Source organism: Sinocyclocheilus rhinocerous, unplaced genomic scaffold (assembly GCF_001515625.1).
Source record: "Sinocyclocheilus rhinocerous isolate Xijiao unplaced genomic scaffold, SAMN03320098_v1.1 scaffold40, whole genome shotgun sequence".
In the NCBI taxonomy this organism is placed as follows: Eukaryota; Metazoa; Chordata; class Actinopteri; order Cypriniformes; family Cyprinidae; genus Sinocyclocheilus; species Sinocyclocheilus rhinocerous.
This window is the reverse complement of record NW_015624837.1, coordinates 846,006-859,115: the sequence shown is the minus strand read 5'-3', so window position 1 is coordinate 859,115 and position 13,110 is coordinate 846,006. Positions and strand designations below refer to the sequence as shown.

General features: G+C 36.1%; 1 protein-coding gene across 2 annotated transcripts in view; it reads left to right on the top strand.

Moving 5' to 3' along the window:
• Positions 1-5,381: 5,381 nt before the first annotated feature.
• The window catches only part of ccm2 (CCM2 scaffold protein), a 29,920-nt gene continuing 22,191 nt past the window's right edge, over positions 5,382-13,110 (top strand). The window contains exons 1-5 of one of the 2 annotated variants that reach the window (XM_016560177.1): positions 5,382-5,692; positions 10,842-11,018; positions 11,897-11,980; positions 12,063-12,246; positions 12,383-12,513. In XM_016560177.1, coding sequence (XP_016415663.1) covers positions 5,663-5,692; positions 10,842-11,018; positions 11,897-11,980; positions 12,063-12,246; positions 12,383-12,513 — 606 coding nt within the window. In that variant the 5' untranslated portion in view covers positions 5,382-5,662. Of the gene's footprint in view, positions 5,693-9,346; positions 9,475-10,841; positions 11,019-11,896; positions 11,981-12,062; positions 12,247-12,382; positions 12,514-13,110 lie in introns of those variants that run through there. The other variant, XM_016560183.1, reaches the window with a different exon arrangement.

Below are 13,110 nucleotides of genomic sequence, written 5' to 3'. Positions count from 1 at the left end.
AATGAATGGGACATATTTTCTTACACTACTGTATACACTATTGTTAAAAAATTTGGGCTTAGTACGATTTTTTTAAGAAAAAATGATGCATTAAATTGATCAAAACTGACAATAAACAGTAACTTTTCTATTTCTGTTTAAAGAATAGCGTAAATACTTTTCTATCTAAAAAAAAAATGCTGTAATTTTTGAACCTTTTATTCATCCATTCATCTATACAAAATCCTGAAAAAAAAATGTATCAAGGTTATCACCAAAATTTTAAGCAGCATAAATGTTTTCAACATTGATAATAATAAGAAATGTTTCTTGAGCACCAATTACAGCATATTAGAATGATTTCTGAAGGATCATGTGACACTGAAGACTGAAGTAATGGCTGCTATATAATGGCTAATATATCAAAATAGAACAGTTATTTTAAATTGCAATGATATTTCACATTATTACTGTTTATACTGTATTTTTCATCAAATAAATGTAACTTCATTGATCAAAAGATGGAATCTTATCAAACCCAAACTTTTGACAGTAGTGCATGATTTTTTTATTTTACATATGGCCCACTGATATATATATATGTGTGTGTGTGTGTGTGTGTGTGTGTGTACCCCACAAGAATAGCAAACCAGACATGTGTGTGTGTGTGTGTGTGTGTGTGTGTGTGTGTGTATGTATTTGTGCAACTGATGAAAGCTAGACAGAACAAATAGGACATATTATATTATATATTTCCTTATATCCTTCCATACATAAACACAGACACACATAAAACAAAATAACAATACTCTGGTAACATATTTTGTCATATAATTTTAAAAAAGTGCTTTTTGTGATTTAACATGTATTGGTGATTTAATAATGTATTGGTTTTATTCAAGAAAAAAATAATAATTAATATGTCTAAGCTAACCTTAATGAAATAGGTTACATTGGCAAAGTTATTTTTGAGGTTTAGATCATGAGTTAGAAAACTAATCTTTAAGGTAACAATTGCTTGTTACCATTTTTACAGTGTAATAATGAACAGAAATGTTTGCAGCGTGTGGTGCTTAACTCTAACCTTTAGTAATCCTCCATCATTCCCTGTACAAAATTGCATTTTTCTGTCCACCTAAACCATTTCTTCAGAAAAAAGCTAACAGATTCTCAAAAGGTGAAGAACCTTAACACATTTACACGTGTAAATGGTATACCATTCGCATTCAAAATGTACTATAATAATTTTTTATATAACAAAAAGGTCCTTTATTTGAATTGTGCAATATTTTTTTGAAAATGTACTATGAAATCATTGGAGAAAAAGGTGTTGCTTTTGCCTGAAAGTAGCTAAGTTTATACACCACCATCAAATGCATGCCGAGGTTGCACATATTGAGGATTTACTGGGTTGCCAGGTGCCAACCAACAAATGACGGTTTCTAATATGTAAAATAATTTAATGTTTTTTTTTCAATATCCTATATACGGTGTACTTAAAACAAACCTGAGGATTACCTCTACAAAAAGCCACTTGTTTACCTCCAAGCCTGAGGTAATTTTTCCCAGATTTCATAAATTCAATTGAGAATGAATGAATTGCTCTCTGAGGGCTGAGGTAATTTTTGTTGTTCCGACGCTTTGTTTAGCATCCAGGTGAGATAAGTGCAGACATTAACATGGGATGCCAAGTTTCACCGCATGGGCTGCTACAAACCCCATTTGTGCCTGCTGAAAATTTCCAAGCAGACTTCAGATCGGTTGTAGTGGACGAGGTGGAGGTTTTTTTTGCCATGGATGGAAAAGAGATGAGGATAGACAATAGCTATCAGTGAGTGTGTGCATTCTGTGTATGTATGCGTGTGACTTTGGTTTGTAGGTCTTACTTCTTCAGCTCCATCCTTGGTTGCTGCTCTGACCCTTCCACCCCTCTCATGCGAGTGTTATCTGGGATATTCGGATGCAAAGACTATGTTTCAAGATAACAACTTGGATTTATAACCTGGCCAAGGGGAATGGGGGACGGGCAGGCGATTTCATGCAATTCTTATTCCAAAACATCAATATTCCGTAACCCTCATAATATCAGGTTTTCCGTTTAAGCTACAGAAAGTTCAGTTTCCTGTTCCCTGTTCCCGTCCAGTGCCAAAAAAGTCACTGATATTCCACTTCTGTAGGTGCTTGGCACATTGATGCACTGTTGTTTGCTGGGATATCACCAACCCTGTTACATAACGATGTGTAAGACTACTACTCGTTTTTACGGTTGCGTGACTCGGCTGCCTGGCATCCCATGATACGTTCATAGTCCAATTACAGAATCGGTAACTAATAACGCACTTGAGGTAAGACAGTCCAGGTGATATTTTCAACTACACTGTGATATTTTCTTCTATTATTCCACTAGCATGATGTGTAGTGACCAACATCGCCACGTTTGATCAGATATAGGTCAGGATTTGCGACAAATCCAACCCTGTACAGTACACATATAATTCCAAATTGGTTCGTTTTAGATTACTGCCTTACAAGTCAAACAAGTTACACATCAGATTAGTTGATATTGAAGTCATGCCGCCATTTGTACACGTCGAGAGTGGGATGGGTAAAGTGGGACCAGTCTCTAATATCTGATTCTTTGTGGTGCCTTGTCTTTTTGGGTGCTTCTGTGTAGCCATGGCAGCCAGTGCAGCAAACAACAATGCCAGTGTCTCTATCTCCGTTCATATTTCGCTCAGTACTGTAACAAGCCAGTCAATTTTGTCCCGCACCCACACAGGAAGTGCTCTCCAGGTAAATCTTTGCTAAACAAAATGATCTGTTTATTACAACTTATAGGCAATACTTAACATCTACTTGAATGTTGGGTTCCACATTTTTCCTGAAGACGAAATACACAGACCGGTTCCATTCAACTATTCGCAAGGGTTTTGTTTATGATCGGATGCGAAAAAGGAATGATATTTGGTTTGTTTGGGTACTAAATGACAGTTATGATGAAGTTAGCAATTTATTTAATGATTGTTAATGTACTTCTGTCTATGCCTTCCTCTGTCTTGCAAAACGAATGAGCTGTAGTGCCAACAAGTTAATCTTTCTCTCTGTCGTTTGTCTTGTGAACAAAAATGTCTAACCAAATGGATTTATGCCTGCAAAAAAAAAAAAAGAAGAAGAAGAAGAAAAAAAAAGAAAAAATGTGTGTAGACCAATAAGAATAGAAGAAGTGGGGTACGTAAATATGGTGCTCACTGGGTCTAATATTTTAACTTAAATCTAAGATGGCATTGGACACATTTTTAAAGGCCTCTAGTGCTGAACCATCTTTAGACTGCTTCTACATCCTTTGGATTCTTAGCATGCCCGCAAAATGCATCCTATGGTGACCCCTCCAACACACGTGCATGTTTTCTTCAATGAAACGCCCCAGCCATCGCTCCAGGGTTCTCTAAGAGCATCTACACGCTCATCAAATCCAGTTCTGTACAGTGGTTTCGCAATGATTGGTATTGATGTAGAGCCAAAAGTTCTGATGGCGAAACAACCACAAAACGGTGCATTTTTGTGTCTTGATCTGGTGCTTATCAACATATTCTAAAGGTGCTACCACGAATGTGGACCGCAGGACCCCTGTTGTGGCTCACTAAACAAGGCCACCGTCCGATAGACCTGCCTCTTTAAGCTCACGGACACTTTCCTCTCTGGAAGAACAAGCACCTCAACACAGTTTACAGCTAAACATCTCTCTTTGAAATATGGTGCCACTTATTATGTTTCAAGCAGTACACAGAAGCATTGGTGCAGCAAATATGTTTATTTTTTACTTCTACCCCGAATTTCTGTTTATTTTTATGTATATTTGTTTTTAAAAAATATGTTTAGGTGTTTAGAATCTGCACTAGGATTTCTCTTAAAAGAGAAAAAAAGATGAAAATGCATCATTTTGACATTCATCTATATAGGCCTAAAAGGACTACTGGTAAAAATGGATTGCTAAACATATAGAAGATGATTGCTGTGTTGTATATTCCTGTCATCTCTATGTCCTAAACCTATGTGTATTTCTTCTGTTATTGTAGATCTGGCTGTATATTTTGTTGGAAAATGATCTTATTAATGATTATGGTTGTCAGATGAATTGTTGCTAATTTTAGAATTGTTATCCATGCTGTTGGACACGGGTAAGTTTCCTGTAAAACAGTTTGTGTTAGATCGTCTTTGTATTTTTCACATAGAGTGTTAAAGAAAGAAGGCACAAAGTTATTAAGCAAATCATTTGCTACTATCTGTAACATTTCTTTTTTCTTTCTTTCTTTCTTAACTGACTGTACTCATTACTTATGTTGAAAAAAAGATTTATTTGATGTTGTCAAATACAAATGAAAGTAAATTGTTTTGTTTGATTGCCATTATTTGAGAACAAAACTGATGTCTAGTAATGCATTAGACCTTATTTTTTGGGAAAATATTACTAATACTGACAACATATGGTGCTACGGTTGTTTTTGTAAACTTTGGTTTTTAGGTGAAAAAGGGAATATCATACTGACAAAAAAGAATATGTTGAGCCTTACTGTAGATCTATATACGAGACTGTTCATCACTGAAGACTGGAAAAATAAGTATAGTATTTGAAAGTGAGTACATATATACAAAACTGTATGCTTTATGTTTATGCAGAATTTGCCCAATGACAGATCAAAGTGGTTATATACTAATGTATATGTTCTGATGTGTATGTGAATGTATACTGATATATGATAGAGATAGATTTCCCAGAGTAACAAATTGTTGTTTAATAAAGATATGACATTATTATAATTCATTTTTATTATCAAATTGCTTCAATCGAATTACCGTGAAGAAAATTTACTGAGGTATGGAGACTTCTGATATATTCAGAATTCATAACTTATGTAACCACATTCAGGACTGGGGGGATATGAGTAACAATAGTAACTATGTTACTTTGGTGGTGGTTACTATTGGTGAAATATCAATAGACTAAAATAATTGAGTAAATCCATCAGTAAAGCCAAATGCTGTTGATGGAACAGATTCCAATTATGTCAATTTATATGTTCGAAATAAACATTTTGAGATGTTTATGCCATTTTAATTAAGGTAAACTGTTGTAAGTATATTATTTAAGTCTTCTTGTAGCCTCTTTAGAAGTTTGCTGAGGCCCCCTAGAGGGCCCCAGTCCCCTTTTTAAAGAGCCACTGTACTAGGAACAGACTTACTATTAAGTTACAGTAAAAATGCACGATCTAAAACAAACTAAACAGACTTAAATCTTTAATTTTCAGGGTTTATGAATAAGACCATATGCATTTAGTTTGTAGATTAGTATGCACTTATGAGGTTTTCCGTTTGTCTCGCAAAGCATTATGGGTAGACGTCCTACGCCCAAAATGGCGGCAGGATTGAAAAGTTTGTTGCGGTTTTTGTTTTATTTTATGACATTTTATCGGTCTCTGTCCCCCACTGAATAAATCCCTATTTTTATAGCGTTTAAGAAGGTTAGTTGTTTATTTCCGATCCACGAACACGTGATTTGGATCGGTGTTTTGCTTAGTTTAGATCGGTAAAGCGCCTCCGTTGACGTGTATGAGGCAGATGGCACTGAACTCGTGGACAGCACTGCATCTAATACAGTTAAAATGAAGAGCATTTGTACATAGAGATGGAGGATGACGTAAAGAAAGTCAAAAAGGTAAGTCAACACTGTAATATTACGAGAGTTCACGCGCATGATCAACAAACCGGTTAACGTTAGTAGCTGAAAAGTGTTGGCCTGACCACAGATTAACTGCTGCATTAGCTCTCTTCAGCCTCATAAAAACACTCACATTTTATTCATATCACTAAACATATTTAGAGGAGTCTACCTGGTCTGGGTTAGTAGGGGAGTTGCTGGTGGTTTAACGTACGTTAGTCGCGGTACTGAGGCGTAAGTTATCACCCAAAAGAAACCGAGAATCTCAGCGTGTGACTTTACTGTGATTGTTACATATCTGTCGCTTGTCATTTTCTTCTGAGTTTCTTTATTGCATTTAGTTTCTTCCTCATACTTCGGTCAGAGGTTTACAGAGCCCTCATGGCCATGTAGAAAAATATTTGAGACGCTAAAATCTACCTTTTTTTCTCATCTGTGCTGTCTTATATATATATTTGTAATCTATACTCTCAGTAGCTACTCACAGATTCATATACTACATCCATAGAATTGCATATATAAAATAAACAAAAAAGAGCCTAAACTGCAAAATAACATCTTAATGCATTTTAAGTTCGATGTTTTGAACCTAAAATTAGAATGTAAAATACATCCTGAATTTTCTTAACTTACCGAATACACATTTTGTAACTTAAGCAGGATATATATATATATATACACACACACACACGTGATTTTGTGAAATCATTTGCTAAATTAAATGTAGTTTATGAGACTGAGACTTGTTATAGCACTTGCATATCATTGCTCTTTTGTTGATTTTGATTGCTTCCATTGTCCTTGTAAGTGGTCTACCTTTTTTTCTCATCTGTACTGTCTTATATATATATTTGTAATCTATACTCTCAGTAGCTACTCACAGATTCATATACTACATCCATAGAATTGCATATATAAAATAAACAAAAAAGAGCCTAAACTGCAAAATAACATCTTAATGCATTTTAAGTTCGATGTTTTGAACCTAAAATTAGAATGTAAAATACATCCTGAATTTTCTTAACTTACCGAATACACATTTTGTAACTTAAGCAGGATATATATATATATATACACACACACACGTGATTTTGTGAAATCATTTGCAAAATTAAAGGTAGTTTATGAGACTGAGACTTGTTATAGCACTTGCATATCATTGCTCTTTTGTTGATTTTGATTGCTTCCATTGTCCTCATTTGTAAGTGGCTTTGGATAAAAGCATCTGCTAAATGTAAGTGTACAGTTTACAAATTTTTGAGCATTATTTCTAAAATGAAGGAACCATTTATACACTGAGAGTACAGTTTATCAGACCTAAAAACGCTCCTCTCTGACTCTATTTTTGGGTCTAGAGAATAACTCCTCTATCCGATGATGAAGTTAATAAGCATGCAGGAACAGTGTTATCTGATGTGAGGAATGGAAGGATCACAGACACGGTTCTTATGATGTGACCTTTCCTATCAGATCAGCGTTTTTGTGAGGGAGGTGTTTCCATGCTGAGCTCAGACTTTCCTCCTCATACACAGGGGAGAATGGAGGGTTGGGTTCTCCAAAGATTCAGACAGGAAGTGACGCCTCCTGTGTTTGCCTCTTAATCACCAGCACCACTGTGCGGCGGATGCATTCTTTCCCTCAGTCAAAGCAAATCAATTTTTGTAGGATGTTGTGTAATCTTTCAAAGGCTGGGCTTTCAGTCCAGCTATCTTACTCTTGTTGAATGAATGTTTTGGTTGTCTGATTTAGCTGAGAGGATCAGTTCCCCCAAATGGCCACAGGGAGGAGGCATTGAGTCATTTACTGTCAAAATCAGTGTGAAATAGTGTGAATGGTTTGTCTAATCAGTTTTTTCTTATATTAATAATCATTTGAAAATGCACTGCAAATCCACAATTAGGGTACTAATATATGTATAATTGAACTGATGGTTTGCAAAGCTCAAACACAAGCAGGTATTAATTTTTTGTGATTGCTTGGTAATGTAAACACCAGCTTTTTTAAAACTTGAAATAAACAAACATCGAACTTATAGCAATAAAGTATTTTTATATTAGTGCTGTCAAACGATTAATCGCATCCGAACTAAAATATTTTGTTTACATAATGTGTGTGTACTGTGTACATTTATTATGTATATATAAATACACACACATACAGTATATATTTAAGAAAATATGTTTTGTTTATATATAAAATATTAATATTTATATAAAATATAAATTATATTTGAATATAAATATGTACATGTACATATTTTTAAAATATATATGTTTGTTTGTGTATTTATATATACATAATAAATATACACAGTACACACATATTTTGTAAACAAAAACTTTTATTTTGGATGCAATTAATTGTTAGCACTATTTTATATACGCTACCATTCAAAAGTTTGGGGTTGGTGAGATTTTTAAAATGGTTTTGAACGAAATCCCTTATGTTCAAAAATACAGTAAAACAGTAATATTTTGAAACATTATTACAATTTAAAATAACTGTTTTCTATTTCAATATATTTTAAAATGTAATTTATTCCTGTGATGGCAAAGCTGAATTTTCAGCATCATTACTCCAGTCTTCTGTGTGAATCCTTGATGCTTCAGAAATCATTCTAATATGCTGATTTAATGCTCAAGAAACATTTCTTATTATCAATGCTGTAAACAGTTGTACCTTATTTTTGTGGAAACCGTGATACATTTTATTAGGATTCTTTGATGAATAGAAAATTAACAGCATTTAATTGAAATTAATTACTATTATTGAAAGTCTTTTGTAACATTATAAATCTTTACTGTCTTTGATCAATTTAATGTGTCCTTGTTGAATAAAAGTATTAATTTCTTTTTTTTTTTTTTTATCTGGCTGACACCAAACTTTTGAAGGGTATGTCTTTTTAATCCAGGTGAGGATCACCTGTGCACCTTGTTTTTTGAAATTTCAGGAGGACACAGACTCATGAAATGTTGATGTTCCTGTAGTGCCTCCTTCCTTGACTGTTTAATAATTTAGTATGTGAGAGAAATAGGCTTGTCTGAGACAGACACCCCCCTGTTAAATATTGTATGAAAAGAGATTTGCATTTTAAGCCAGGCCTATAATAAAATGCTTATAGTACAATATTAATGTATAAGACAATAAAATTATTTTTATTTATTGTCAAGAGCCATTTACTTGCACATTATAATTTTACTAAATTAATTATAATGTGGGATTTTGCTTAACTTCTTAACTTTAATAGACTTCTAGATTGTTTGTGTTATTGTTCTCTAAATGGCATAGCCTAATTATTTTTGGCAGATACCCGGCCCAGTATTTTGCACCTACTAGTGTGCAATACACACACACACACACACACACACACACACACACACACCTGAAGTCTTGTTTCCTCAAAGCAGTTATTTAAACAGAATGGCATTATTGGAGATCAAGTTATATCAGGATGGTTTGTTTGAGGTTACCGTTTGTTTGAGTGTTTCATCACAGGAAACACACAACTTGTGGCTGTGATGTTTCTGTTCTTCCTGATTGCATGAACTATAGCTTGAGGCAGAACGTGAGTGTTTGTGTGAAGAGATGCACGCGTGTGTGTCACGGGGTGTGGTTTCTTTTGCTGCTTTGACGGAGTTGTCCCCGTTCTCATTTGTCACAAGCCACATGCAACCTGTTTTGAGAGCAGCGCACAACAGTAGTCAACTGTTGTATAGGACAGCTGTCGTGCACCACCCGTTTCCATTGTGCTGTCGAAGTGACTGATCATGGAGACAGAGGTAGGGCTCGCCGAAATCTTGCTTCTTTTCTTAAATGTAATTTTAGAATGCTGTTCACCATTACAAATCCACAGACTTTGAAATACAACGTGGTTGCCTGAACATTCAGTCCGCCTCCAGGTTTCAGACTTAAGTACTTCCAAGAGCTTAGAGACTTTTCTGTTGGATAGTAAGCTGACATTAGTGGTTAGGTTTACCACAGAGTAAGTAGCAGCCTTTTTCCATGAAAGTCAATCTCATTATGCTTTGCAAAGGTATAGGGTTTCATAAAAGCCCTCAAGCCAATGTAGTGTTTTGACTAGTTGATTATGTAGTTGTTTTTAAGCCAGTAGTGCATGTGAAGGGAAAGGAGTGTTAACAGCGTGTGTTTTAAAAGAAACCGCATATTGCTAAACTTAATTCAACATAACTGGTACTTCCATGGAGGCTGATGTATTTACAGTAGGGGTGGGAATCACCAGAGGCCTCACGATACGATATTATCACGCTACTTGTGTCACGATACAATATTATTGCGATTTTAAATATATTTACACTTTACAATAAGGTTCATTAGTTAACATTAGTTAGGACTTTGCTTTTCCGGTTAGCATGAGCGGTACATGAGCGGAACGCACATTCATAGAGCGGAATATTGAGCGGAGCGTCAAACCGAGCAGTGACAAGGAGAGTGAAACATGCGCGCTGAACACTGCCGGGCGGGGCGCGGCGCGCCATATATATTATTATTATTATTATATGTAGCCTATATTTTCGGCTTGCATTTTCGGCTGTTTTTCTCTTTCGGATGCCGAAAATTCGGTGCATCCCTACTTACATCCCCTCCTTGTTTACAAATCCGAAGCAAGTATCTGATTTAAACGCGGACGGGGCTTTCCTGATAACTTTCCGCGATGCTGCCATATTTATTTTACTAACGTACTGCATGCTGAAGGTGACCCAGCTGACCTCACCAGAAAAAAACTCAACACCACCATCTAGTGGATTGTAAAGAAATTGATTTTAATATTCTACTAAATAGTATAATAAAAGATCGATACTTGGCGTCCGTGTATCGATACAGTATTGCCGCGGAAAATATCGCGATTCTATACTGTATCGATTTTTTTCCCCCACCCCTAATTTACAGGCTTGGGATTGTTGTAGTAACAGTTGCCCCATCAGTCCAGAACACAGAATTCAAAGATGTTGTCAGTGGAAATCCAGTATGTCAGTGTGAAGTGTATCAGCTCATCAGCAAGAATAATTTTGGCACAGCTAGCCACTGACCAAACTCATAAACTTATGGTTACACTGAAAAAAGCTTTTGTGTTTTTGACTTCCTCTGGTCGTGATGTGATTTCCTCTTTCTCTCTTTCTTTCTTCAGCCAGGTATTGTGTCTCCATTCAAGCGGGTGTTTCTGAAAGGAGAGAAGGGGAGAGATAAGAAGGCCCTGGAGAAGTCTACTGAGCGCAGGGCCCTCCACACCTTCTCCCTCTCTCTCCCGGACCACCGTATCGACCCAGACATTCTGCTCAATGACTACATTGAGAAAGAAGTTAAGGTATTACTCGCCTTCAAATTTATGCTATTGTATTATGTGCTCACATTTTACCATTTTGTTTGGGGGGGAAAAAAACTTAGCAAAGGTAGAAAGGGGCAAACTGTACTGGTAGGATTGCAGACTAGGAAAAACTAAAACAGGAAATGCAAATAAATGCTGCTAACCAAATAGTCATGCATAGTTAACATATGAAATTGTATTGGTGTTTAACGTTTTAACATGGAGGAGAAAACACTTCCCATATCTTTTGTTGTTGCCATCAAAGGCAGTGTGTCCAATCAAACATAAGAGCGTGAAGAAGACTCAACCATCAGTTACCTTAATATTCTTCTTTTGGAATCAAGCTCTGCATTTGACAGTGTTTGCCACAAGCTCTTCAAAGGATCCCATCTTGCAGCTAGTTGTTTTTTACAAACCCTTTATCTAATCAATTTGTGGCGTCCCCCAGGGTTCAGTACTTGGTCCGCTTCTATTTGTAGTTTATGCCTCCATTTGGATAGATAATGAGACACCATGGTTTCCACTGTTATGCTGATGACACCCACATTTATATCAACTTTATATCAAGAAATTATATGATTTCTCCCCTCGCTCCCTTAATAGTTAGGGACTTCCATGGGTGGCAGGTTATTTAGCACTGCTGCTCCTAGATTCTAGAACTCCATAGACAAAAAATTTTTTTTTTTATAATAAAATAAAAGAACTGTGCAGTGCAGTCTCTTGGTGTATCACTGCATCCCTATTATTTTCTTTTGCCATTATTTTTTTAATATACATTTTTCACATTATTTTCCTGTTTATCATGCTCTGTAAAGCGATATTGTTTTTTTTTTTTTTAGAAAGGCTCTATATCATTATTGTTGTTATTACTGTTGTAGTATCTGGGACAGCTAACCTCAGTTCCTGGATATCTGAATCCCTCCAGCCGCACAGAAGTTCTGCAGCTTATTGACAATGCCAGGGTAAGAGTGACAGTCAATGACATTGCCTTATTTTGCAACATGAAGATAAATTCCCACATTGCTTCTCTTATGTGTTTTGCAGAAGTCTCATCAGTTGGCAGGACAGCTGACATCAGAGCAGGATGCTGTTGTGAGTTTGTCCGCATACAATGTGAAGCTTGTGTGGCGTGATGGAGAAGACATCATTCTTCGCGTACCCATCCATGACATTGCAGCTGTGTCCTACATCAGAGACGACTCACTCCACCTCGTGGTGCTAAAAACAGGTACACAGTAATGTGGATGAGCATTACACAAAAAAACTTAAACAGAACACAGAAATGGACAGTTTTTAGATTCTAAGGATAATGTGTAAAAATAATTTTGGGTTTTCTTACCATGGAGTATGATTTGTGTTTGCAGCTCAGGAGCCCGGTGGTTCCCCATGTCACAGTACAGAGATGTCAAAATCTCCCACTCTGAGCTCTCTTTCTGAGAGCGGGGCTGTGCTTGTGGAGGTCTGCTGCCTGCTTGTGCTGGCCGTCGACAACAAGGTTGGCTTTGGTCATTTAAAAGGACCTTATTTTTTTATGTTCAAATAATATATGACAAATTCTGCATCTTTTACATCCAGCTTAAAGGAACACTCCACTATTTTTTGAAAATAGGCAATGATATTACGCAGCGCCTGAAAATAGGCTTATTGGAAGTTACCTAGCTGGAACTATTTTCAGGCGCTGCGTAATAACATTGCGCCTGCTGCATCAAGCAAAGTGCCTTGATTATTACACCGGAATGAGAGTATAGTTCTTAGCCATATCAGCCTACAAAATCGCAACTTTTCATTTTCCGTCGGTCTTAGTACACGATGTAACTACAGAATAGTCAAGATTTAAATTGGAAAAATATAGAAACTCTTTGGTCATTTTTGGGCGAGATGCTAACGGTCTAATCAGATTCAATGATCTATGCCAACCCTCTACATTGCGAGTAAATCACTCGCATATGCGACTAAATCTTCACTCTGGCGACTAAATGATGTCTAATATTAGCCAATGGCTAATAAATTCTCAGATTTTACTCGCCAGTGTGTGAGTTGGAGGCTAAGTATTAAGTTTAGCACAGATATATTTTCACTCGCCAAACACTCT